This window comes from Stenella coeruleoalba (genome assembly GCF_951394435.1).
Source record: "Stenella coeruleoalba genome assembly, chromosome: 14".
Classification (NCBI taxonomy): Eukaryota; Metazoa; Chordata; class Mammalia; order Artiodactyla; family Delphinidae; genus Stenella; species Stenella coeruleoalba.
The window spans coordinates 71,992,017-72,019,978 of NC_137160.1; the positions used below are offsets into that span (position 1 = coordinate 71,992,017).

At 46.3% G+C, this 27,962-nt stretch overlaps 1 protein-coding gene across 2 annotated transcripts; it reads left to right on the forward strand.

The window, feature by feature from the left end:
* Positions 1-1,892: 1,892 nt before the first annotated feature.
* USP30 (ubiquitin specific peptidase 30) lies at positions 1,893-27,828 on the forward strand (the record flags this gene model as incomplete). Of its 2 annotated transcripts, XM_079943489.1 has the most annotated exons (13): positions 1,893-2,054; positions 4,805-4,914; positions 6,059-6,241; positions 12,163-12,266; positions 16,698-16,796; positions 17,541-17,586; positions 18,704-18,798; positions 23,460-23,519; positions 24,024-24,110; positions 24,893-24,973; positions 25,069-25,288; positions 26,773-26,893; positions 27,564-27,828. In XM_079943489.1, exons 1-13 carry the CDS (start codon positions 1,972-1,974, stop codon positions 27,826-27,828), a joined length of 1,554 nt encoding a protein of 517 aa, XP_079799615.1. In that variant the 5' UTR covers positions 1,893-1,971. The 2 variants fall into 2 exon arrangements, with proteins under 2 accessions (XP_079799615.1, XP_079799616.1); XM_079943490.1 differs by lacking the exons at positions 1,893-2,054; positions 4,805-4,914 and adding an exon at positions 4,921-5,944.
* Positions 27,829-27,962: the final 134 nt, after the last annotated feature.

Genomic DNA, 27,962 nt, shown 5'->3' on the forward strand with positions numbered 1-27,962 from the left:
CTAACTACCCCAGCTGGAATCAAGACCATGTGCCCAAGTGGGTACTTGAAACCAACACAATGTGGAGTACTGATCACAGTGTGGGGTAGTAATGGTCCCATCTTGATGGACTCAAGTCTGAGGCAGAAGTGTCCAGCCTAAGACACAGACCTTAGATCCACACAGATCTGCCTGACATCCTGTATGGTCACAAACCAGTTGTGTGACCTTGGCCAAGTCATTTTACTTCTCTGGGCTTTCCTCTTCTGTGAAGTGGAGATTTTTTTTTAATACATTACACTTTATGCACATGTAACACAACTTTCTAGCAAGTCATCTTTTTAAAAATTAATTATTTGTTTTTATTTTTGGCTGTGTTGGGTCTTCGTTGCTGTGCGTGGGCCTTCTCTACTTGTGGCGAGCGGGGGCTACTCTTTGTTGCAGTGCACAGGCCTCTCATTGCGGTGGTTTCTCTTGTTGTGGCGCACAGGGTCTAGGCACGTGGGCTTCAGTAGTTGTGGCACACGGGCTTAGTTGTTCCGCAGCATGTGGGATCTTCCCGGACCAGGGCTCGAACCCCTGTTCCCTGCATTGGCAGGCAGATTCTCAACCACTGCACCACCAGGGAAGCCCCTGAAGTGGAGATTTTAATAGAACCTACTTGGTGGGGTTGTTGAGAGGATGAAATAGGACAGTGCACGTAGGTACTTAGCACAGGGATCTAGCCGCTAGCAAGTGTTTGGCAAGCGGTTTCAATTATTATGTTTACAGCAAGGAAAGTGTGAAACCCAGTGTATGAGTCAGGATTCTCCATATTCCTCAATTTTAATTTTTAATAGTATAAGTATAGTTAGGTATAATCCACTTAAACAAAACTCTCTATAATTTATAAGCGTATAAAGGGGTCCTGAGACCAAAAACTCTGAGAACCACTGAGCTAGAACTTTGATTTCCTTACTAAAGCAGTTGCAACTACTTGCTCTGGAGTTGGGGGAAGTGATTAAACGGGAGGGCAAATCCTCTCTGGCTCCAGTGCTGTCCAGCGCAGTAGCTGCTGGCCACTTATGACTATAGAGTACATGAAAAACGGCTGGTTCAAATTGAGAGGTACTTAGTACAAAAGAAGAATGTAAATTATCTCATTAATAATTTTTCCATATAAATGACCATATTTTGGACATATTGGGTCAAGTAAAAGATATTGATAAAATTAATTTTATCTGTTGTTTTTCACTTTAATGTGGCTACTAGAAAATTTAAAATGTTTACTTCCATATATTTCTATTGGACACTGCTATTCTGGAGACACACAGACTTGCCTGCCAATCTTGTTTCCACCACTTACAAGCTGTGTCAAAAGACTTTTTCTCTAAATTTCTTGTATTTCCTGGGATGTAAAAACTGTGAAGACTGAACATGAATAATGCATGTTACGTACTTAGCAATGCATTTAAGTAAACAATAAGTTTGGTAGCTGTTATTATTAAAGGTCTCGGTTTCTCTATAGGTGTCGTCAGAGATGTGCCCCATGCTCATTAAAGGCCCTTCCTCTGCGATCCATTTCCACTCCGACGACAATTATAACTAAAGGTGGCCAAGTTGTGATCCCGTTTTCAGGCGGGGGTCGCCCTCTTTACACCGAAAAATAAAAATGACCCAGAGTCCCTTCTGCAAATGGGATATGTATAACTATGAACAGGGCCCGAGCAAAACTTGAAAACCAAGCGACCCCGGGCCGCACGGTCTCCCTTAGTAACCGACGAAGACGCCAGTGACTAAGGGGGAAAAGGAAAAACAAGGCGGTGGTCCGTCGACTCCAGTCCTCCGGTGAGAACCACTTCCGTTTCTTCCGGGAGCCCGTCCTTCTGTGTACCCTCCCCGGAGGAGCTGGGACTTTGGCCGCGGGTTCCGCCGTCTCGGGAGCCCCCGGAGCCCTGGGTCCGGCCGCGGAGATCGCGGCGGGGGTGGCGGCAGGCCTCCCGCGCAGCCGCGATGCTGAGCTGCCGGGCTGAGGCGGCGATGACCGCGGCCGACAGGGCCATCCAGCGCTTCCTACGGACCGGGGCGGCCGTCAGGTGAGCTTTGGGGGGCGGGACGGCCGGGGAGTCCGGGACCAGAGGGACCAGGGTACCGAGGCTGGCCTGTGGCGGCCCTTTCACGCCCTAGTAAGGGTCCCCAGGGGCCGGAGTGCGCATTCCAGAGGTTTCTGCGTTCCGAAGTGTTGGAGGCCCAGGCCTTGGGGCGGGAAGGGCGACGGGCCTCCAGGGCCTCCAGGCAACGGTGATTCTGTCGGCACTCCCCAATTGTGCTGGCGCTCCCAGTTTTATCAGTGCCCCCTCCACCCCCCTCCTCCGCCTGCCAGTGCCTCCTGTAATCCTGTCATTGTCCCCAGAATTTGCAGGGATCCTCAGCCTTGTCAGTGGCCCCCTCGGAGCTCTCAGCGCCTCGCAGGCCTTACCGGACCCCTTCATCCTTTCAAGACACCCCCAATCCTTCTGGGCTCCCTAGTCATGTCAGTACCTGGCCTGCTAGGGTTCCCCAACCTGTCAAGCTCCCCAGTCCTGCCATGGTTCTCACAACCCTGTAAAGTGCCCCGGGCTTGCTAGCGCCCCCCCACCCGCACTTTGTCAGTACCCGTCTTCCTGTCACACCCCCCCCCACACTTTTGCCAGGGATCCCTTAGTCTGTATGGGTCCCTAATCTAATTAGTGACTCCTTATCTTGCAAGGGCACCTAAACCAATCAGGACCCCTTAACCTGTTAAGGCTCCCAGTCCTGTTAAGATCCCACATTCCTGCTAGGACCCCCAATAGTGCGGGTTCTCAACCCTGTCAGTGTCCCTATGTCCCTTCTCTTATCCACCCTCCCTCGGGCTCCAGGCTTCAGAGCTGAGCAGTGTGGCTCCGTCCCTCCCCGCAAGCCCCCTTCCTGACCCTAAATGACTGAGACCCATTGCTCAGGTCAGCTTCCTCCCTCTGGAACTGGAGCAGTCTAAAGAGCTTATCATCCCAGGGTTGGAAGTCCTCAGTGGCGATCCTGTCCAGTGCCCCCATTCTGTAGTTGGGACACGGGCCTTGAAGTGACCATGCCTGTGGTCCTACAGCTGAGCTGACAGCAGAGCTGCGGGGAGAAGCCAGATCTTTTCACTCCCAGGCTCCACTACTCTCCTCGTGTTGTGGAGTTTCCAGAGTTGGCCCTGGGTTTTTTATCCATGCCCTACATAGGACCTAGGCAGGCCCTCTCTCCCATCCTTTTGACATTCTGTCCTTCAATTTCCCCATGAGCTTCCTGGTTTGAAGCACAGACTTGGCAGCCCAACAGACATGAGTTCAGATCCACGTGGCCTCACGTGAATATACCTATTGTGTAAAAATCAGCACAATGTTGCATTAAGAAACTTCAAGAATAACTTTCATGAATGAAGCTGAGATTATAATACTTGATAATTGCAGCAGCTAATATTTGTTAGGCTCTTACTATGCACCCCATGCATTAGCACTTATTCAGTCTTTACAATAATTCTGTAAGGTAGGTCTCACAATTGTCCCCATTGTACAGATGAGGAAGCTGAGGCTTAGAAGGTGCGGTGACACCATAGGGAATAGCAGAACCAGAACTGAACCAGATTATGGAATTCCACTTTCTTAACCAAGTTCTGTGCACATTCTACCGACACTGTCTTGGGAGAACAAAGATTTATTTGAAATTCAGTCATCAGTTGTGTATCACATCAGCCATGACACTGGAAAAATGTTGGTTGTTGTAGACAGAGTTACTAGTATTACCAGTGGCTCTTCCCTGAGTTAACGTTGACTGAGTTGAGGTCAAAACAATATTCACATGATCCATACATGGGGATAAGAATATTTTAAACATACACACACACATATATGTAGCTAACACATATATATAGGTATATATTGCACAGATATATGTAGGTACATATATTGGTTGCCTTATTTAGTGGAAATACATAACTGTGTATGAAGACAGTGTTTTAAGTTACTGGTGAAATTTCTTTATTTGTAGTAAAAGAATAACTTCGGTATTCGAGTCAAGCCTCAAATGAAGAAAACTGTAATATAATAAATATTTAGAAGATCTTTTATACTATTGTATGCCTCTCCCTTACCCCGTTTAATAACCTACAAGATAAATCCATTTCTGTATTTCTCCAGGTCCCAATCATTCAATAAGTATTATCAAGAACCTACTATGTGATCTAAATACTTGGAAACACTTGGGATATGTTAGTGTGTAAAACAAAGATCCCTGCCCGTGGGGACTTTGCATTTCAGTTGCGGGAGACCGAAAATAAACGTGGTGAATAAGTGAAAGTTAGGTTGGAAGGTGGTGAGCTCTGTGGTAAAAAGAAAACGTAGAACTGGGTAAAAGGGCCACGAGTGCAGGTTCTAGTAGTTTGTTAGAAGTGAAGGGATGGGGAGGGAGTGAGCCAAGCAGTGGGACCTGGGGAAACAGCATCTGAGGCAGAGGGAGCACAGTGCAGAGTCCCTGGGGTGGGAGCTTGGCTGTGGCCCCGGTGGCGGGGCGGTATGGCAGCAGAATGAGAGGCAGAGCAGGAGGAAAGCCCTGGCCGGTGGGGCTCTGGGGAGGTTGTGCTCTGACTTCGGTTTCAAATCCTAATGTCTAAATGTGCTGATTTTCAAGACATAATCCTATACTGTATATTACTTTAATCTGAAAGCAAGGTATTTGGCAGGCCAGTGGTTATTTTGATGAAATGTTACTTCTGTGTACCTGTACCTGTATATACACATATTGCATTTGTGATGAGGAAAGACAGTAAACTTATTTTCTTTTTTAGATATAAACTCATGAAGAACTGGGGTGTTATAGGTGGAATTGCCGCTGCACTGGCAGCAGGAATATATGTTATTTGGGGTCCCATTACAGAAAGAAAGAAGCGTAGAAAAGGTAAGAATGAAGCCTTTGGATCATGGTCTATAGACTGGACCCAAACTCTTATTGTTTAAAAACAGTACAGAAAGGGGAAGACATTTTTGGTTCTCTTGTATCTTCAATTTTGTCAGTAGTACTTTCTTTTAAACAGAAGTTAATTTTAATGACTCATTATGTTATACTCCACAGTAAAAAGATTTATGTTTCACCCGCACTAAGGTCATGAGTTTGAGACATGCTTCGTAATGAAAAATTTCAAGTGGCTTAATTGTCTAAGTGTTCTCATTGCTATGGCCATTGTGTTTTTCAGTTGTACAGTTGCCTAATTGTGTGACGCCTTTGTGCTTTCACTGAATAGCTGCTAGTCACTAGTAAATGTTTCAAGTTTGTTTCTTCACTAACACAAAAATCTATTTCCTTATTTTTAAAAATGCCCCCCTTTGTCCATGTTGCTCTACTTATATTGATTAAAATTCAGCCAAAATAAATAAATATATAAAAGGGACAGGTGTAGCAAGATGTTGATCACTGTTAATTCTGGGGATGGTTGTAACTGGGGTTCATTAGATATCTACTCTTCTTTTGTGCATGTTTGAGAACTCTCATAATAAAAAGTTGTTTTTGTTTGTTTTTGTTTTTTAATTTCAGCGGAAGAGGGAAGTGTGTCAGATTTTGTTGATCTCTTTGCAGAAGGACTGATCAGAATGGCAGTAGTGGTGTCTTTCCCACTGATTATAAGAACAAAATCATTGTCCTGGGGAACAGGAACAGAACAATTGTTTTCTTCTGTTGTGAGAAACATTGCTTTCTTAACAAAGAAGAGAGAGAGTGAGGGAGAGAAAGAGAGAGAGAGGTTACTAAGTGTCTCTGAACATTCAATGGAAGCCAGGCTGTGCCAGACACTCTGGTGCATTTCAGTAGTCACACGCGGCCCGGACTTGTCCTTCTGCGGCTTACGGTCCCCTGAAGGAGCAGTGGTAGGACTGGGCCTCGGCTAGGACAGGATGCCTGGCCCCCTGCTCTCTGTGGATGAGGACTTTCTGAGGTAGGGGTTTTCAATCCACGGCCACGGTGCAGGAATTCTGGGTCCCAAATGGGAGAAGATAAAGGAGATGGTCCAATGCGATGCACTGTTCTCTTGTTGCCCCCACTTTTTTAGGGCTTGTGCCTGGCCTTGTCAACCTGGGGAACACCTGCTTCATGAACTCCCTGCTGCAAGGCCTGTCTGCCTGCCCCACCTTCATCAAGTGGCTGGAAGAGTTCACCACCCAGTACACCAGGGGTCAGGAGGAGTCCCCCCAACAGCAGCGCTTGTCCTTGACACTGTTGCGTCTCTTGAAAGGTACCTACCTGGAAATGTAAAGGGCGCGCTGTGCACTTTCAAAGCAGCAGCCCAGATGGCAGGCAAACGGTTAATAGCCTTTATGTAGATAAAGATCATACCTATCATGATAAAAGCACTAAGGGCCCAATAGGTAGAGACAGGTGTTTTTTTTTTTTAATCAAAGCTGTAATCGTTTATTTTAAAACTTGTCAGTTTAGTAACAGCTTTTTAGGGAAGGAGAAAAATCCACTTCCATTTAAGCATTTTGACTGTAAGAAGTACCCTGGTTTCACAAACATCAAAGTTTAAAAACAAAAAGTGTCTTAGCCTAGGAAATAAGCTAATTCACAAAAGAAATAATACAGATTGTATTGAGATAGATACAGAATGCATCTAACAAACAAAATAAGCAATTTGGCCATCATCAAAGAAATGTAAATAACATAATAGTGAGGTACCATTTTTTTGGCCTGTCAGCAAAGATTGGAAAATCCACAATCCTGACCAGCTAGCTGCTGGGTGACACGTTCATAAATGCTGGTGGTGGTGTAACTTGGGGCAGCCTTTCTGGAAAACAGTGGAACCACACAGTAATAGCTTGCAAAATGTTCAGTACCGTTTGACCAAGTAATTGGTGGACTATGATTTACACTAGCCTGCAGTGGAGTTCTCAGGGCAAACAGGTGTGGGACTGGCCCGATACTGGTCCCGAGCTTGGAGAGTCACAGTGTACACGGGCTTGGTAAAGGTTTTAGGAAGCCACCAATCTAACTTCATTCTGAAACCACTTTTTTTGACTGTAGAGCTGGGTTTCCTCCTGTAGCATCTGGACAACCCCACACGCAGATACCAAAATCTGCAGATGCTCAAGTCCCTTATATGAAATGGTGTAGTGTTTGTGTATAACCTATGTACATCCTCCCATAAGCTTTAAATCATCTCTATGCTACTTACAATACCCGATCCAATGTAAATGCTATGTCAGTAGTTGCCAGTGCCTGGCAAGTTCAAATTTTGCTTTGGGGAACTTTCTGGAATTTGTTTTCCTGAGTATTTTCTTTTTTGGGGGCTGCACTGTGCAGCGGGATCTTAGTTCCCCGACTAGGGATTGAACCTGGGCCCCTGGCAGTGGAAGTGCGGAGTCTTAACCACTGGACCGCCAGGGAATTCCCTTCCTTAGTATTTTCAATCCTTGCTTGAATCTGAGGATGCTGAACCAGTGGGTATGGATGGCCGATGATATGTGCAAAGATCTCCAACGCCTAGTGGTAATGGGGGGAAAGGAAAGAATATGGTTATCCAGCAGTAGAATGATTAAGCAATCAATGGAATGTTGCATAGCCATTAAGCATCATCTTTATGAAATGTTTCTGTTTTCTTTTTAATTTGGGAGAGGGCATAGGCTATCCTATTAAGTTTGAAAGAGTGGGGTACGAAATATGGTATAACTTTACTTCAGCCAAAGCAAAAACTTCCACAGATAAAGGCTGGACAGAAAAAGCCAAAATGTTAGCCATGGCTCTTTTGGCATGGTGCAGGTGACAGTTTAAAAACATGAAAAAAAAAAAACAACGTTCAATAATAAGCGTGTATTACATAGTCAGAAAAACAATTGGATTTTAAAAACACTCAGCTAAATATTGCTTCACTGAGGTATGATCTCAGCTTGACACAGAAACCAGTATGAAAAGTAAGTTCTGCTCTTCTGTATAAGAGGCAACTTGAAAAAAAAAGAGGCAACTTGGAAATAATTTTTTTTACTGCCCTGTTAAAAAAAAAACATACCATCCCAAAGACTGTGTTAAGAACTGACACGTCCACATAGGTGTCATGATGTAGGGTTAGGTGTTGTCCTCCCATTATATCCTTCCTTCTCTGCTTCTGCTTCTCAGTGTCTTTTATTTTGGTTTTTAGAAATAGTTTTCCATTATATAAGTAATTCATGAGTAAATTCTTCTTGTTGAAAAATTAAAGCATTACAAATAAGGCTAAAATTCTCTTTATCACTACCCGCTCCTTTCCTTCCTTCCCAAAAGTAAAAGATAAGTGTAACCTTCCAAACCGCTTTCTGTGCATTTAACTATGTTTCTAAATACCCATAGAAATGATATATTGTTTTGTTTGTTTTTTCATGACCAAATAACATGATATGTATTAGAAAAATGGCCATTTCATTACTTGTAGCTCTGCCTCATTCACCGTTTTTTTTTTCTTTTTGTGAGTTTACTGGTCTCATGTATTTTGTCTTCTGTGAACTGCCAACTCATATCCTTTGCCCATTTTTAAAAATTGAGGTGAAGGGGCTTCCCTGGTGGCGCAGTGGTTAAGAATCTGCCTGCCAATGCAGGGGACACGGGTTTGAGCCCTGGTCCGGGAAGATCCCACATGCCACAGAGCAACTAAGCCTGTGCACCACAACTACTGAAGCCTGCATGCCTAGAGCCCGTGCTCCACAACAACAGAAGCCACTGCGATGAGAAACCCGCGCACCGCAACGAACAGTAGCCCCCGCTCTCCACAACTAGAGAAAGCCCGTGTGCAGAAACGAAGGCCACATGCAGCCAAAAATAAAATAAATACATAAATAAATAAATAATAAATAAATATTTGAGGTAAAATATTCATAATGTAAAATTTACCACCATAACCATTTTCAAGTAAACAGTTCTGTAGTATTAAGTATATTCACATTGTTGTGCAACCATGACCACTATTCATCTCCAGAAAGTTTGCACCTTCCCATATTGCAACTCTGTATCCATTAAACAATAACTTTCCATTTTCCACTACCCCCAGACCCTGGTAACTACTATTCTATTTTCTGTCTCTATGAGTTTGACTATGTACCATATTTAAGTGGAATCATACAGTATTTGTCCTTTTTTTTTTTCAATATTTTTTTTTTTGCGGTACGCGGGCCTCTCACTGTTGTGGCCTCTCCCGTTGCGGAGCACAGGCTCCAGACGCGCAGGCTCAGCGGCCATGGCTCACGGGCCCAGCCGCTCCGCGGCATGTGGGATCTTCCCAGACCAGGGCATGAACCCGTGTCCCCTGCATCGGCAGGCAGACTCTCAACCACGGCGCCACTAGGGAAGCCCAGTATTTGTCCTTTTATGTCTGGTTTGTTTCACTTAGCATAATGTCCTTGAGGTTCAACCACATTGTAGCATGTGTCAGAATTTCACTCCTTTTTAAGGCTGGATATGAGTCATATTCCGCTGCGTGTGTATATGTATGTATATACACACTACATTTTGTTTAGCCATTTATAGGTCAGTGGATGCTTGGGTTGTTTCCACCTTTTGGCCATTGTGAATAATGCTGCTGTGGAGACTGGTGTACAGATATCTGTTCAAGCCCGTGCTTTTAACTTTGGGGGGTATAGACCCAGAAGTGGAATTGCTGGATCAAATGGTAATTCTGTTTACTATTTTGAGGAATCACCATACTGCATTCCACAGCAGCCTTGGCATGTTACATTCCCACCAGCAGTGCACAGATGTTCCAGCTCTCCACATCCTCACCAGCACTTGTTATTGTCTTTTTTTTTTTTTTTTTTTGCGGTACGCGGGCCTCTCACTGTTGTGACCTCTCCCGTTGTGGAGCACAGGCTCCGAACGCGCAGGCTCAGCGGCCATGGCTCACGGGCCCAGCCGCTCCACGGCATGTGGGATCTTCCCGGACCGGGGCATGAACCCATGTCCCCTGCATCGGCAGGCGGACTCTGAACCACTGCGCCACCAGGGAAGCCCCTTGTCTTTTTGATGAGGGTGAAAGTGATATCTCATTGTGGTCTTGATTTGCATTTCCCTAATCATAGGTTATGTTGAGCATCTTTTCATGTGTTTATTGGACATTTCTAGGGGTTTTTGTGTTTTTTTTATGAAACGTCTATTCAGATCTTTTGTCCATTTTTTAATTTGGTTTTCTGTATTTTTGTTGTTGTTGAGTTTTAGGAGTTCCTTATATATTTTGGGACTCAAGCCCTTATCAAACATGTGATTTACAGACGTCACACACCTTTACAGCTGCAGAGCATCCATAATCGCAAGACATCCCGGTTTAATTAGCCATTTGCTCCCGGTGCCTCGTCTACATGAACAGGCTGCAGTGAGCATCCTTGTACATGCCCATCGTGCACATAGGCACCTCTTTCCCTGAGGCAGATCCTGAGAAAGTCATACTGCTGGATTGTAGGATATGAAAATTAGTAGACATTGCCACATTGCCACACAGCATTTTCGGCAAAATTGGGCTGAAGGGGACATTCAGATTTTCCTTGGGAGGGTAAAAGCTAACAGAAGGGCTGCCTCGGAATGCAGGAGGAAGAAGGAAGGAACAGGACCTCTCCTGACGGGTCTCCTTCATACTGGGGGGTAAAGGTCTGACCTCAGGGTTTATTTGCACTGATAACTGGCTACTGGCTGCCAACGCTGCTGCTTCTCCACCGCAGGTCACCACCCACGGCACCAGCCATGTTCTGAGAGGGGTGGCGTTGGCAATGTTCAGACCCTCCAGAGTCAGAGTCTGAAGTATTCAGAGCTATCTCTCAAGTTCACTGACTGCAAATCAAGGAGGAGAAACAGGCTGGCTTAGTTTATCTGGAGAATCACTGAGCTCCCAGAAACTGCATTGAGAGGGCAGGCTCCTGTATTTTTATCTCCTCTGCACTAGCAGTACTGGCCCAGTGTGATATACTGGTCCATAATAATATGCTGTGGGACGGGGGGTGGTCAAGATCAGGAATTAACAAACTATGGCCCTCGGGCCAAATTTGGCCTACCGCCTGTTTTTTTTAAATAACTTTATTTATTTATTTTTGGCTGCATTGGGTCTTTGTTGCTGCGCATGGGCTTTCTATAGTTGCGGCGAGCGGGGGCTACTCTTAGTTGCGGTGCGCGGGCTTCTCATTGCAGTGGCTTGTCTTGTTGTGGAGCGCAGGCTCTAGGTGTGCGGACTTCAGTAGTTGTGGCTCACGGGCTTAGTTGTTCCGTGGCATGTGCGATCTTCCCGGACCAGGGCTCGAACCCATGTCCCCTGCATTGGCAGGCAGATTCTTAACCACTGCACCACCAGGGAAGTCCCACCGCCTGTTTTTGTGAATAAAGTTTTATTGAAACAGCCATGGTCATTTGTTTACATATTATCTATGTAATATGTAATATTACATTTTATTTATGTAATATGTAATATTACTTATCTGTCGTCTATGGCTGCTTTTTGTGCTACATGGGCAGAGATGAGTAGTTGCTACAGACACCTGCAAAGCCTAAAATGTTTACTAGCTGACCCCTTACAGGAAAAGTTTGCCAACCCCCATCTAGATGTAATTGTAATATAAATTCATAAGCCCATCAGACTTTTATTTTTGTCTGTTAGGCTTGATTCTACCTTGATTGAAAAGTAAACAACTCAGAAGACCGTTTCAGGCTGCCTCACAGAGCTTGATGCTTTGCGGTGATAATCAGAAACTCAAATGCAAACAAGTCCCAGAGAAGGCCTTATGGCCACAGGAGGGAGTCCTGTAGAGAGGGGTTAGGGCAGTGAGTGTAGGGTTGGACCAGATGGTTGTTTAAAGGCTGGTTGTTTAAAGGCCCTCCTGTCCCTCAGAGTTGTGAGTTAAAATCATTTTATTCACTACAAATCTTGCAACAGTAAATTTATATTGATGATAGTAATTCAGATATCTGAAAGTCAATTACTTCATTTAAATGGTGCAGCCTCATGAAAAATTACATTCATTCAACAAACACGAAGTGTCTGCTAGTGTACTAAGCATTGGGTAAGGCTACAAGGAAGAATAATGAAAGAGATATAGTTCCAAGGTGAATTTTACAGTCCTTACATTATTAATTAGCTTTGACACGTGTGCTGTGCAGCTTTTCTGGTTGGTTGTCATGCTGGTTCACTTAATAACTGTGCTCCTTTTTTGTTCCCAGCTTTATCCTGCCAAGAAGTCACTGATGAAGAGGTCTTGGATGCAAGCTGCTTGTTGGACGTCTTAAGAATGTACAGATGGCAGATCTCTTCGTTTGAAGAGCAGGTGAACACAACATTCAAAGCAGGTTTCCTTGGAGAACGTTTCCCACTAATGAGGTGGGGCCTGAGCTCCAGAAACAGCTGCATTGCTGCAGGGGGAAAAATAAACGCCAGCATTGACCTTGCAGTTGTCTGACCTGCGTGGACATTTCTGTGACATTTTAGACAGCCTTAGTGTCCCGAGACCAGATTGTGAACTTTATTCCTGCTCTCGCAATCAGGGGAGAGGGAAGGTTCACAGGATAGGGCGTGAGCACACAGCTGCCAAAGAGGGCAAATCTTTTTAGTTCCTGAGTGACTTTGCATTTCAGTGGATGGTGGGGACATCTGGGGCCTATTAGAGAGAAGCAGGTGGCTTTACCTTAGAGGCTCAGAGGTTTGGGTGAGACCCTTTTTTAGACTATACCTTCATTAAAAAAAAAATCAGTCTTCGGAGGCTGGGTTAAAGTGGCCGCAAACCTTGAGCAGCTGTCATATGCAGTCCCAGGGCCTTCCTCCAGCCACTCTCGCCCCCCTTTTCCACGACTACAGCTTCCTTGTCTTCTTTGGTACTGGCCACCCTCCTCCTCTTCCCCAGAGGACGAGGCTGAGGCTGAGAGAGTGAAGCTCTAGGGACCAAAACTTTCGCTTCTGTTTGTGTACACTTCGGCGGTCCATCCCCGCCGCCACATTTCCAGGCTGGCCCTGGCCAGCGTTGGGTTGGCTGCTTCTGCCTCCCCCAGGGAGCCCCTGGACCAGAGCCCCTGGGCTCCCAAAACTGTGGGGCTGAAGCAGGAGGCATGTAAAAACGGAGAAGTGAGGCGGGAAGGCTTCCTCTCTCCCCTCTTCTTTAGAGATGATCTCTGTTTCCACTTTCATCTGAAGCCATGTATGTGTTACTTCTTAAACACGACGTTGAGAGTATCCTATACTTTCTTAACAGTGCTTCTCGATTGATCCATTATATGTTGAAATATTTTTCCATTTAGAGAATACTTTTTAAATCCTCCTCTGGTAACTGGAATTATTTAGCTACATTTTACATTTCTCTAAACTGAGACAGTGACTGAGATTTAGTCCTTAATATCAGATACCTGTCGGCTGAAAAAAAAATGCACAACCTCAAAGTTGAGAATTAGGTTTTATTTGACAGACGTCCTGAGGACTTAAGCCCGGGAGGCAGCCTCTCAGATAGCTCTGAGGGACTGCTCCCAAGAGGTAAGGGAGGAGCAGGATATATCAAGTGTTTGCAAAATCAACAAAAACAAAAACAGATAGAGCATCAGAAGATTACTGTCAATTAAAGAAAAAACAGACATGTCAAGTTAATGAATTTAGCATTTTTCTGTGTAAGGGAAGATGCAAGTGTCTGAGTTCATTGAAATCATTCCTTGGAGATGCCCCTTAGCTGTCTAGGGCCGGTATCCTGCTTTTCTCCATCTTGAATCCTCTCAGAGGACACAGTAGGGGGCGGCTGCAAGAGCTGATGGCTTGGTGGCCAGCAACGTCCTTTGTTTACTGATATGACAGGTGACATTCTTTGCCCACATTCCTTTTCTAAGTCCTGCTCTTCTGTCAAGGACCCACTTAAGTCCCAGTTGCTCCTGGGGAGTATTTCCAGTGTCTGACACTGAGCCACAGAGTGCCGTAGTATGTGTGGGAAGGAGAAAGCATGTCTGTCTCTGGTTCTGTTCCTTTTTGAAGGTACCCAGAGCATCTAGCATGGGGCCTTGTCCACACCTTCACTATTAATGATCTGGTCATCCAACCACTTTTCAGTGTCTAAAGCTAGAGCTGTGGGGTGCTTTGGGCCAGGTATGTGAATTATCTGATGGAATCCTCACCACAGCCCTGTAAGGAGTTACTGTTACTATCCCCATTTTGCAGATGAGAACACTGAGGTTCAGAGCAGTCAAGTGACTTGCCCAAAGTCACACAGCTATTTGAGTGACAGAGCCAGGATTCAAGCCAGTCTGGCGCTAAAGTGGCTGCTCTTCAGCTCTTCTGCGATACTGTTCCTTTTCTCAAGGCCAAGTAATCACATGGCTGATGGTGACAGAATAGGTTTTGGATCCGACTCCATCCTGTCTTGGGATTTTTCTCTGTGGTGAACCCTTGCTCATGCTTCATGGGCTGGCCCAGATGCCTGGTCTGTCAAGGCTCCTCGAGCCTTGCAGGAAGAGATGATCCTCCCTCAGCTCCATGTCCAGGGCTCACTGGTCATAACAGGGCCATAGCATTGCACTGCTAGATAGTAGCAAGGCTGCCATGTCTGCCCCTGGGTTGTGAGTCCCTGAGGGCAAGAGCCTTGCCTTACTTACCTTGGACTCTCCATCACTCTCTCGCCAACTGCTGGTCACAGCCTCAGAGGGGATTCATTTATATGTGCAACAAATGCTTATGGAATGCCGGCCTCGGGAAGGGCCTGCTGAGGGCGCTGGGTGGTAGTATCAGGCGTGACTTGCAGGGACCCTGTGCTCAAGGAGCTCGCGGTGTAGTGAGGGTGGGGCTGCAGACCGTCCACAGGTAACTTTAACATGTGCTAAGAAGGTGACGTGAGAAAGTGTGGGGAGGACGGGCGGTGAGAGGAAAGCGGCAGGGGGACTCCTTAGAGGGGGCGGCTTCTCTAGAGGCCTGAGGTTTCAGCTGAGACCTGGAGTCTAACGAGGAGCGAGGCCCGGGGTGCTGTGGGCGCAGCGTGCCAGCCGGAGGAGCAGAGCCGGGGCAAAAGCCTTGAGCAGCTGCAAGGACACAGAGTTGAGAAGGGCAGGAAGGGCAGGGCAAGCAGTGGAGGAAGGGGGCTGTGGGGACTGCAGGGCCTGGGAGGCCAAGGGCTGGAGCTGGGCTTCTGCTCTGCGTGCAGGGGCAGCCGCTCGGAGCTTTGGCAGGGGACCGCTTTGGCCCGACCTAACGTGAACAGGACCATGCCGGCCTCTGTGTACAGGAGGGGTGCAGGGGGGCAGGACGGGAGCAGAGAGGAAAGCTGGCGGTGTGCAGACACCCAGGCCGGGGAGGGTCCAGCTCAGGCCGGGGCTGAGGCAGGGCAGTGGAGAGACCTCAGAGATTCAGCGGGTGGTTTGGAGGGAGAGCCTGCGGGGCCGCTGCTGAATGGCCGGGGGTGAGGTTAGGTCAGGGAGGGCTGGTGACGGAGGGTTCCCTGAGGAGACCTGAAGGATGAGAGAGGCGGCCGCGTGAAGGCGTGAAGACCCGGGCGCGGGAAAGACCCAGGCGCGTGAAAGACCCAGGTCTGAGGTGGGAGCCGGCTTGGCACATTCAGGGAGCAAGAGAAGGCCAGGGGCTGGGGCGCGGCGGGACGGGGAGAAGGTTCTAGGGCCGGGGCGTGTCAGGGCTGGCCAGCCAGCTAAGAAGGGAGCCGTTCACTGCAGCAGTGAGGCCATCGGGAGGTTGAAAGCAGAAGAGAAAAGTCATTTCCCTTTAGAAACAGATCGCTCTGGTGACTGTGGACGGAGCCAAGAGTGGCAGCCCAATGAGTATCAGCCGCATCAGAGTTCAGGGGGGACAGGCTGCCCATCCCAGGAGAGTCTGGGTGGCTTTGGCTTTTGGGGAGAGGGGCGTTTGAGTTGATCCTTAAAAAATAGTCCCCTGCCACATGAGGCAGCAATTCTGCTCTGAGTGTACGCCCGAAAGAGTTGAAAGCAGGGACTCATATTTTGTGTAGCCCGGTTCACAGCAGCATCATTCACGACAGCTGAAAGGCGGAAGCAGCTCACCTGCCCATCGATGGCTGATGGATAAACAAGATGTGATGGGTGTGCATAGTGGAGTATTACTCAGCCTTTAAAAGGAAGGAAATTCTGTGCCACGTCATAGATGAATCGGCATATTGTGCTAAGTGAAACAAGTCAGTCACAAAAGGACAGATACCGTATGATTCCACTTCTCTGAGGATAAGCGGAATTCATAGACAACAGAGGAGAACAGTGGGTGCCCAGGGGTGCGGGGGATTGGGGAGTTAGTGTTTAGTGGGCGTGGAGTTTCCATTTGGGAAGATGAAAAAAGTTCTGAAGATGGGCAGTGGTGATGGTAGCACAACAGCGTGAATGTGCTTCCTGCCAATGAGCTGTACGCTTAACAAGCTTAAACCGGATGAGCGTTTTACCACAAGGAAAACAAAACAGCAGTCAGGTAGCGCAGAGGTCAGAGCCGTCTCAGTAAAGCCAAACCAGGCTCAGAGATGGCTCAGATCAGCGAGAAGCCTGCCCACCCAGCATTCGTTCCTTCTCTCTCTCCTTGGGCCTCTCCCTTGAGGGCCTTTACTCGTGAAGATGTCTAGGATGTAACCATTTCCATGTAACGCACTGGGCCTTGAGAAGGTGGAAAGCAAATTCTGCCCACCTTAGCCATAGGGGGTCTTCCTGGTGGTCCACACAGGGGTGGTTCTGACGTTGCCGCGGCCTCTTCGGGCCACTCTGAAGAATGCTTTGCCCTTTGACAGGACGCTCATGAGTTATTCCATGTCATTACCTCGTCTTTGGAGGATGAGCGGGACCACCAGCCCCGGGTCACACATCTGTTTGACGTGCATTCCCTAGAGGTAAACCATTAACACTCTCGATACAATGAATGCGGTCTGTGCATATCGAACAGGTACAGGGAATACAAATGTAATTTTCGTGTAACTTTAAACTCAAAAGTACGATTCGATAAAAACCCAGTAGTGGGAGTGAGGCTGGGGGAGGGTCTTAAACGTCACGCTTGGCAGCGGGTGACTTTGGTTAGAGATGTCGAGCTCTTAAAAACGATTCCCTGCTTCAGTCTGTGTTGGGCTTGAGACGAAAGAATGTATTTCCCCCCCTATTTAATACAGGAGAACAAGGAGCCACAGGAATGCTAAATGAATCTTATTTCTCTGGCACATTATAAATGTTAGGGAGTCGATAAAAGTTAATTAGTAAAAGGGGGGGAGTATTCCGGAGAGGCAGTATGTTCAATTGCATTTGGTGAAGGAACAGGTACAGTAACCAACCAGAGAGCATAATTAAGGCCCCTTTTAGGAAGCTTGGTTTAAAGTTGACTTTGAGGGACTTCCCTGGTGGTCCAGTGGTTAAGCCTCCATGCTCCTAAGGCAGAGGGCTCGGGTTTGATCCCTGGTCGGGGAGCTAAGATCCCACGTGCCGAGCGGCATGGCCTAAAAGTAAAGAAATATATAAATAAATAAAGTTGATTTTGAACTGTGCAGTCAGCACAGAAACTTGTGAGATTTAGGAGTGGGGTGAGGGTGGGTGATCAGAGAGATTGCAGTAGGGTTTTCAGCCTCTCTCTTTTTCGTCCCCTACAGCAGCAGTCAGAAATGACTCCCAGACAGATCACCTGCCACACCAGAGGTAGTCATTTTCCATTGAACTGTAACACGTGAGATATGTACTTTTTAGAAATGACAATAATTTGCTTTATGTTTTCTAAAAATAATGTTTTTTCTGGTGACACCCATTCTGACTTGGAGTGTGTGTACTTGAAAGGAACCTGTGTTTTGGGAACAGTTATAAACTGTCCCCCGGTGAACATTTTGAATTGTTCCATCCCACCCGAGCCCTGCTCAGTTTCCTCTGAACGGACTTACTTCTCCCTCAGACTAGCGTTTTTCTTGACCTTCTTGAATTGGTCCTCTGGTGAACTTAATAAGCTGAAACCGCCGTGTCCTCAGCATCTACACTTTGGCCAACTATTCCTGCAAATGATCCCTTCCTCCTTGGAAGGAAATTATTGTTTTCTTAACACTTAAAAAAAATGACGTATCCATTCCTTTGCACACTGGTAGTAATGAGAACAATTCTCTTTTGGGTCCATACCGTGTGCCAGGCACCGTAATATCTCACTTAAGCCTCCCAACAGCTCTATGAAGTTGGTGGTATGGAGGATAGTGGGGTCATAATTATCCCCATTTCCGGCAAACTGAGGCTTACAGGGATGAAGTCTCTGGCTCTGGCCACGTGGCTAATAAGCAAAGCCAGGACCCAGCCCAGGCCGGCCTGACATGGCGCCCGTGGTTCCAACTAGCACACCACGCTGCTGTGTTTATTCCGCTAGCCCCCATCCTATCCCCCCCAAAGCTCGTGTTTTTCAGAACTTGCTTATTCTGATGATTTCAGAGGTTTATCTCACTTTATGGAATGTTCACCAGTGGTATCATTCTTGTGACATCTCAAACATTTGAAGCAAATGTTTGTAAAAAGACATTATCAAACACAAATTTCTTTTTTAAATGTGGCTGTGCCTATTATATAGAAACCACATTTAAGGACCTGTGTAAATTCTCCTGTGAAGGGAACTGGTTGTGTTTTTGATGGATTTCAATAAGGGAAGCTCTTTCAGTGTCCTTTTCAGGAACTTTTTTTTTTTTCTAAAGAAGGTGTGTCTACCACATACTAAGAAGGGGGGTGAATTTTGAGGTTGGTGCCAGAGGGCTAGAGGTGGCCTATCCAAAGGTGTTCTGTATTCCAGGGTCACCTCATCCCACATCCAGCCACTGGAAGTCCCAGCATCCTTTTCATGGAAGACTTACTAGTAACATGGTCTGCAAACACTGTGAGCACCAGGTAAATACTATACCAATACTTGATATTTTCTGGCAAGGTTTTATTTAAGTTAAGATTCATGGGGCTTCCCTGGTGGCGCAGTGGTTGAGAGTCCGCCTGCCGATGCAGGGGACACGGGTTCATGCCCCGGTCCGGGAAGATCCCACATGCTGTGGAGCGGCTGGGCCCATGAGCCATGGCCGCTGAGCCCGCGCGTCCGGAGCCTGTGCTCTGCAAGGGAGAGGCCACAACAGTGAGAGGCCCGCGTACCGCAAAAAAAAAAAAGATTCATGAAGGGTCCAGAGCATGAGGACTGACATTGGTGTCTGGCTTCTGTGATTTTTCTGGGGTCTGTAGGCTTGGTGGACCCACTGCCCCACCTTGGTCAGTGCTGACATATCAGTTGATTCTCAGATGGCATCTTCTGTACCAAGAGCAGCAGACCCATTGTGATTGGCAGCGTTTTGAGTCCTAAGGTTGGGTCTATACCCATGGTGAACACAACAGATTCTAGGGCTGTTTTTTGGGGGGTGTGTGTGTGTGTGTGTGTGTGTGTGTGTGTGTGTGTGTGTTTTGCTTTTGAGATTTTAAATTTTTATTATGCAGAATTTTGAGCATGATGCAAAAATAGAGAATTGTACAACTGTCACCTCAGTCAGTTTTAGAATATTTTTCATCACCCACCCCTTGCTCCCGCACACACAAAAAAACCACCCCTGTACCCGTTAGCAGTCATTTCTCATTTCTCCCCACACTCTGTCAGCCCTAGGAAACCACTAATCTACTTTCTGTCTCTATATAGTTTGTCTATTCTGGACGTTTCATATAAATGGAATCATATGGTGCTTTGAGACTAGCTTCTTTCACTCAGCATAATGTTTTCAGGGTTCTTCCACATGTTGTATCATGTATCAGTACTTCATTCCTGTTTATTACCAAATAATATTCCATTGTATGGATAGATCACATTTTGTTTATCCATTCATCAGCGGATGGACATTGGGTTGTTTCCACTTTTGCCTTGTTTCAAATCTTAAGAAACAAATATTTGGTGTTTCGTAATTAAGTATGATGTTATCTTTGAGTTTTTGTATTCTCCTTTTATCACACTGAGAAAGTTCTTTTCTATTCCTAGTTTGCTGAGAGTTTTTATCATGACTAATAATTGGATTTTGTCTTGCTTTTTCTACATATATTGAGATGATCTTTTTTTTTCTTTTATTCTGTTAATATGGTGAATTACAGTGATTGATTTTTCTAATGTTAAACTACCTTTGTGTTGCTGGGATAAATTTCATTTTATTGTGATGTCATTCTTTTTATATATTACTAGATTTGGTTTGCTAACATTTTCTGAAGGCTATTCGTGTTTTATGTTTATGATTTTCTTGTAATGTCTTTCTCGGGTTTTATTATAAGGGTTATGCTAGCCTCATAAAATAAGCTGGGAAGTATTCCTGCCTCTATTTCCTCAAGGTCTTTGGGTAATATTGGTATTGCTTTTTCCTTAAGTGTTTGCTAGAATTTGTTTCTTTTTATTTCTTTAGTTCTATTTTTGCTGAATTTCTTTTGAGACTTTGCTGTTAGGCACATACACATGAATTAATTATGATGAGTTGACTCTTACTGTCGTGATAAAATGTCCCTCCTTATCTCTAGTAAGACTCCTTGTCTGGAAGTCTGTTTTGTCTGTTTAGTTTCCATCTAACTAGTGTTTCTATGGTATGTCTCTTTCTGTGCTCTTATTTTTGACCTATCTTTTGTCTTTGTATTTAAAGTGTGGCTTTTGTAGAGAGCATATAATCGGGTCTCGCCTTTTTATCCAGCTTCCTATCTGCCTTTTATTCGGTGTGTTTAGTCCATTTACATTTAACGTAGGTATTTATAGGGTGGATTTAGGTCTGCTGTTTCACCGTTGGTTTTCTACTTGTCTCATATAGTTTTTGTTTCTCTGTTCCTCCATTCCTCCCTTCTTTTGGGTTAATTGAATACTTTTTAGTATTCCATTGTAATTCCTCTGTTAGCTTTTTAGCTACATTTTTTCACATTTGTGTGTGTGTGATTACATCCTGCAGTGTTAACTTATCACAGTTTGTTTAGAGTTAATATCATATTCCTTTGTGTAAAATGTAGGAACATTATGAAAGTATAGTTCTGTTACCCCATCTTTTGTGCTTTGTCGTATATATTATTTACATGTACATACATTATAAACCCCATAACACTGTCATAAAAATTTTTACTCTAAACAGTTATATGTGTTTAAAAGAAATTAAAAGAAAAAAATTTCACGTTTACCATTTGCAGTATTCCTCAGTGCCTTCTGTAGATCCAGGTCCATTTGATGTTTTTTTCCCTTCAGTCTAAAAATATTCCTTTAATATTTCTTGCAGGTCTGTTGACAAATTCACGTAGATTTCATTTATATAAAAATGGTTTTGTTTTGCCCTTCTTCTTTTGGAAGACTGGTTCGGCTGTGTATAGAATTTTGGGTTGACAGTGTTGCTGTTGTTTTGGTTTGGTTACATTTATGTACACTATTTTCACCAACTTTGAACATTTTTTTGGCCACTGTTTTTTTCAAAAAAATCTATGCCCCACTCTCGACTTGTTAGTCCATTTCATATTGTCCCACAGGTCACTGAGGCCTGGCTGGTTCTTTTTTCTTCAGTCTTTCTCCTCCGTGTCCTTCAATTTAGATAATTTCTATTGACCTATCTTCAAATTTCCTGACTGTCTTTCCCATCTTCAATCTCTGTTTGCTTGCCCAGTGAATTTTTCATTTTAGTTATTGTTCCTTTTAATTATCTATCTCTTTCGGTTCTCTATAATTTCCATTTCTCTGCTGAGATCCTCTCTTTGTCCTCCGCTAGATCTGAATAACTCTCTCTTCCTATATGTCCTTGGGCATATTTATAATATACTCCTTTAGGGTCCTTGTGCCAATTGCACCATCCAGGTCCTCACCTCCTCTTCCCTACACACCACGGGTCACACTTTCTTCTTTCTTTGTACTGTATGTCTAGTACTTTTTTAATATTGACACTGTAGTAGAGACTCTGGATTCTGGTATGTCTCTCTGAGAAATAATGAACTCTGTCCTAGCAGGCAGTTGCCTTGGCTGAGCTTAAACTCCAACCCCCCTCTCCAACACTGGGCGGCAGACTCTCCGCTCAGTTTTCTCAGCCTCCAGCCGCAGCTTCTTGCTGAGTCCCTGGAGTCTCTTCCGTGTCTGTGCACTTTAGGGATCAGCCATGGAATCAGGCAGGGCTTATACACAGATTGTAGGGCCTATCCTCTCCTGGCTCCTCTCTTTCTGGGATTTCCTCCAGCCTCTGTACCAGCCCTGAACTCTGTCTCCTGATACCTTAATTCTGTAAGACTGCTGCTTTTTCCCACCCAACACTGAACTGCATGGATTAGGGGGGACCCTCAGGCAAAGAAGCCACACATAGCAAATCTCACCCACCGAGGTCCCGTTTCTCCACGAATTGACTTCTCCATTTCCGCCTGCTTTTGGTAGCCCTCCAGTTGTTCAATTTGTTTTGTTTTGGTCCAGATTTTACAATTGTTATGTCAAGGAGAGTTAGTCTAGCCAAACTACTGTGCCATAATTGAAAGCAGGAACTCTTTTTTTTTTTAAAATAAATTTATTTATTTATGTATTTATTTTTGGCTGTGTTGGGTCTTCGTTGCTGCGCGTGGGCTTCCTCTAGTTGTGGTGAGCGGGGGCTACTCTTCGTTGCGGTGCGCGCGCTTCTCATTGCGGTGGCTTCTCTTGTTGTGGAGCACGGGCTGTAGAGCGCAGGCTTAGTAGATGTGGCACATGGGCTTAGTTACTCCACGGCCTGTGTGATCTTCCCGGACCAGGGCTCAAACCTGTGTCCCCTGCATTGGCAGGCAGATTCTTAACCACTGCACCACCTGGGAAGTCCGAAAGCAGGACCTCTTAACCCTGTTTTATCATTTGTTGTTTTGGGGCTTTTTTTGCAGTTAATAATATAACATGCACATCTTTCCATATAATCATGTGTAGTTCTACTACACTATTTTTTTTTTTTTTTTTTTTTGCGGTACACGTGCCTCTCACTGCTGTGGCCTCTCCCGTTGCAGAGCACAGGCTCCGGACGCGCAGGCTCAGCGGCCATGGCTCACGGGCCCAGCCGCTCCGCGGCATGTGGGATCCTCCCGGACCGGGGCATGAACCCGTGTCCCCTGCATCGGCAGGTGGACTCTCAACCACTGTGCCCCCGGGAAGCCCCTCTAATGCACTATTTTTAATATAGTATTCCATTCTATAATATATGGATATGATATAATTTATTTAATCACCCCCTGGAATTTTCACCCATTCACATTTTGCCGTCATAAATGATGCTGTGATAACCACATCCTTGTAGTTATATTATCCATGGTTATTTCCTTAGGATAAAAATCCCAAAATTGCTGGGACAGGTATGCTATCATATAGTTTTTCCAAGATATCCTTTAGTATTATTGTAGTTCTTATGTTTACAAGGTTGTTCTTAATAGAATTTGCTTCTAGGTAAGTACATTATGTTTGACTGTTACTGTTGGGCATGTAAATATTAAACTGTTTTTATAGGCATATATCTTCCCATCTATAAAGCTTTGAATTGAACCTAAGTCCTTTCTGGTTTTTGCTGCAATATGTGTTTCAGAGTCCCGTTCGATTTGATACCTTCGATAGCCTTTCACTAAGTATTCCAGCTGCCACATGGGTATGTACTGATCTGTGGTTTACTTGGGGTCTGTTTTGGAGACATTTGAACCTGAAAGGGCTTTGAGACATTTCGTGTAGCTCAGCTACTACACATGACTCAGACACATGGTTGGTTGAACCCATCTTAGTTTTAATCTGTGGTACCATGGCCTGTCTTGGGGGGAGAAGGTGGGCATTTTCTCTCTTGCTGCAGAAATTTTGGCTTTTTTGAACACACACACACACACACACACACACACACATTAATCTCAATTTCAAAGCTATCTACAAGAACATGGAAGCCCATAATTTTCTGCAGTGTTATGTCCTCATACCCTTGAATCCATCCATAAGAGCAAATCCAAGATGCTCTGGGCTCCCCATCTGTTCAGGAAACACCCAGTTGTGTCTGTGAAGCCTCACTGCCTGCCTAAGCAGAATAAAGCTCTGGGCTTCACACTGTTAACAGTTTCAGTCTAGCTCTCCTTGAATTGTAATCATGAATGTCCTTCTTGTGCTGTAGGGTCATCCACTGACCCTGGACCACTGCCTTCACCACTTCATCTCGTCGGAATCCGTGCGGGATGTCGTATGTGACAACTGTACGAAGGTATGGCTTTAACCCCAAGTGCCATTTCCTGAGCCGGCCCACGTGTCCTGATACAGCGCTTCCCACACCGTCGGCCCTGAGCTCTGCCGACTACCCCCAGAGGCTCTCTGCAGCCACAGCCACGTCCATCTAAGTTGCTGAGGAAATTGGCAGCCCACGGACCAAATCTTTTTCCCAGATGAGTTTGGTTTCATCCACAAAATGTTTAAAGAAAAAAATTTGAATGCCATGCTTTGAGGTGGGACAGGCCCGCTCCAATTCACTGCAGTTCCCTCCGCACCCACCTGTTTCACATCTGCCTCAGCTGAGCGACCTGCCCGACTCCCCCGAGCAATTAAACATCACCCTCTGAATTAAGAGGAACTGTGGGGGCCAGAAATTTTGAAGATACAGAACAAAACAGATGACATGCTAGTGTCAGTTTCAGTGCGGCCTCTTTACTTCTTTTGCCTCCACGGTCACCATTAGTTAATGACTAAAAGAGTGAAGACAACGCACAGAAAACTGGGCAGCTGAGTTCCTTCAGCAGGTGGACGTCAAGTGCCCAGTGAATGCACTTGTAACGCCAGCCTGACCCGCAGCTCTCCCTAGGGGTCCTGTTTCAAGAATTTCTGCAGGGGGACTTCCCTAGCGGTCCAGTGGTTAGGACTCCGTGCTTTCATTGCCGAGGGCGTGGGTTCGATCCCTGGTCGGGGAACTAAGATCCTGCAAGCTGCGCAACGCTGCCAAAAAAAAAAAAAAAAAAAAAGAATTGCTGCAGAGAGATGTTTCCTTTATTTCAGATTGAAGCGAAAGGGACGCTGAATGGGGAGAAGGTGGAACACCAGAGGACCACGTTTGTCAAACAGTTAAAACTAGGGAAGGTGAGCCCATGCCGCATGCTTGGCCGGCTCTGCTCCCGAGGGCCCCCCGGGTCCCGCTCCCGACCCGCAGCTCTTTCCGTCTCTCCCACCCGCAGCTCCCCCAGTGTCTGTGCATCCACCTCCAGCGGCTGAGCTGGTCCAGCCACGGCACGCCCCTGAAGCGGCACGAGCACGTGCAGTTCAGCGAGTTCCTGATGATGGACATCTACAAGTATCACCTCCTCGGACACAAACCCGTCCACCGCAGCCCCGAGCTGCATGAGAAGGCAGGACCTGCACTGGAGCTGCAGGACGGGCCGGCAGCCCCCAAGCCAGGTGCCCGCCCGAGGGGCCAACGCAGCTGGAATTGGCGGGTTCCTTGTGCCACGAGGGCCAGGCTCACCCGACGGCTGCTTAAATTCTTGAGAACAGCAGGATTGGGGGTGGGAGAGGAAAGGTTTTGTAGAAGAGGTTTAACTGGCACAGTCACGAGATGTCTAGTTTTTAAAAACTCTCTGACAAATGAAAAACTGTAGGCAGGAAAGCAAAATGTTGCTTTCTGGTCTTCTGACTAAACAATAATTGGCTCAACTCATTCCAGTGAATTTCTTCTCTTTTCTTCTCCCCAGTACAGTCACCTCGTTTAGACAGGAACTGTGGGGAGGAATGTCCTGGCTGAAGATCCCTGAACATCTTATTTGGGTTGATACTTCTTTGCTGAATTGCTTTTTGTCTGATCCCATTACCATCCTCCCTTGAAGCTAATTATTGATCGGGTCCCAGTGAAGCCAGGTAGCTATTATCACTCTGTCTCACTGAAGAGAAAACCAAGGCTCCCAGAGGCTGATTGGTCCAGGGGCAAACAGCAGATGGGGGATCTGGTACTGGAATGAAGTGTCGGGACAGTTTTTTTTGTTTTTTTTTTTAAATTTATTTGTTCTTGGCTGTGTTGGGTCTTCGTTTCTGTGCGAGGGCTTTCTCTAGTTGTGGCGAGCGGGGGCCACTCTTCATTGCGGTGCGCGGGCCTCTCACTGTTGCGGCCTCTGTTGTTGTGGAGCACAGGCTCCAGACGCGCAGGCTCGGTAGTTGTGGCTCATGGGCCTAGTTGCTCTGCGGCATGTGGGATCTTCCCAGACCAGGGCTCGAACCCGTGTCCGCTGCATTGGCAGGCAGATTCTCAACCACTGCGCCGCCACGGAAGCCCCGTTGGGACAGTTTTGTAAAGGTGTTGTATGTAATTTGTTCAGTTCTTTGTAAATGAGGAAAACTCACCGACTTTCAAGGCTCCAAGCCTGAACTCGCCACCCGTGTGCCAGGACTGTCTTCCCTGCACCCCAGACTTTCCCCACCTAACACCCCTTACTACCATTATTCTTTCCTACATCCATTTGTGTGGCCTGACAGGACATCATTCACAGGGAGACCGAGCTTTGTCCTTTCTCAGAAGGTCAATAGTTTAACATTGGGAGCAGCTGGGGTGGGAAGAGGGCCCAGTTTTACATCCAGGACCTCCTTGCCCTGGCTTCCTCTTCTCCCTGGCAGGGGTGCAGGTCTTCAGCAAACAGGGCTGGGAATCTCAAAGACTCACAGAGTTGTCAAAGTGAGCAGGAGGCTAGGAGCTGGGTACATTTTTCCTATTTGGGGATTAAAACAGGCAGAGACAAAAAGGAAGTTTTATGAATCAGCATAGGACAAAATCACATATCTGTTTTTCCTCTGTAGCCTTACTGGGGAGTTAAATTTCAAGCTAATCCAAACCATGTCTTGTTTACCCAAAGCTGCTGCTCACTTTCATTGCCTTCGGCCTTTTTCTCTTGCAGTTCGGAGTCACCCGGGGGGCCCCAAAACACAGATTTTCATGAACGGCGCCTGCTCCCCATCTTTCTTGCCCACGCTGCCGACCCCGATGCCCTTCCCCCTCCCAGCTGTTCCTGACTACAGGTGAGCCACTTTTTAGACGCATATGCCTCATTCACTGATGGCTTTCAAAATAAGAATTATAAAGTCCATAAAATGTAAATGTTATGTGTGTATACATGTACATATGTATGAAAGTATGTACATAGAATATAAAGAAAGAAATTTAAAAAATTTTGGGGACACCACCTAAAGATAGATCACCAATTAAATCTTTGTCTTCCACTCTGTAAAGCTGTGTGTGTGTGTGTGTGTGTGTGTGTGTGTGTGTGTGCACGCATATACTACACAACATACATACACTCACAGAATGGACAGTTTACCAGGCCAGTAAATACAGGGCTCTATTTCAGTGCTTGCATAGTATTCAGTTGTATAGCTGTACCATTGTGTCAGTCCCCTATTGTTGAACATCTAGTATTTTTTACTCTTTGCTTTTTTTTTTTGTGGTACGCGGGCCTCTCACTGTTGTGGCCTCTCCCGTTGCGGAGCACAGGCTCAGCGCCCATGGCTCACGGGCCGAGCCGCTCCACGGCATGTGGGATCTTCCTGGACCGGGGCACGAACCCGTGTCCCCTGCATTGGCAGGCGGACGCTCATCCACTGCGCCACCAGGGAAGCCCTCCTCTTTGCTTTGCCTCTAAACCTTCCTTGTTGTATTTGTAAACCACTGGCATTTGTTCCTACCGTTCAGCTCCTCCACGTACCTCTTCCAGCTGGTGGCAGTTGTTGTCCACCACGGAGACATGCACTCGGGACACTTCGTGACCTACCGACGGTCCCCGCCTTCGGCCAAGAACCCTCTCTCCACCAGCAACCAGTGGCTGTGGATTTCTGACGACACCGTCCGCAAGGCCAGCCTGCAGGAGGTGCTGTCCTCCAGCGCCTACCTGCTGTTTTACGAGCGTGTTCTTTCCAAGATGCAGCACCAGAGTCAGGAGTGCAAGTCTGAAGAATGACTCTGCCCTGGCCCCAAAGCTAGAGCTGATGGCTCCGTCCAAGCTGTGTGCGTGTGCGTGTGCGTGTGTGCTGTGGTGTGTACGTGCAAGCAGCCCCACTAGAGTCCTGCAGCCTTCTGGTGTGTTCTAGGAGC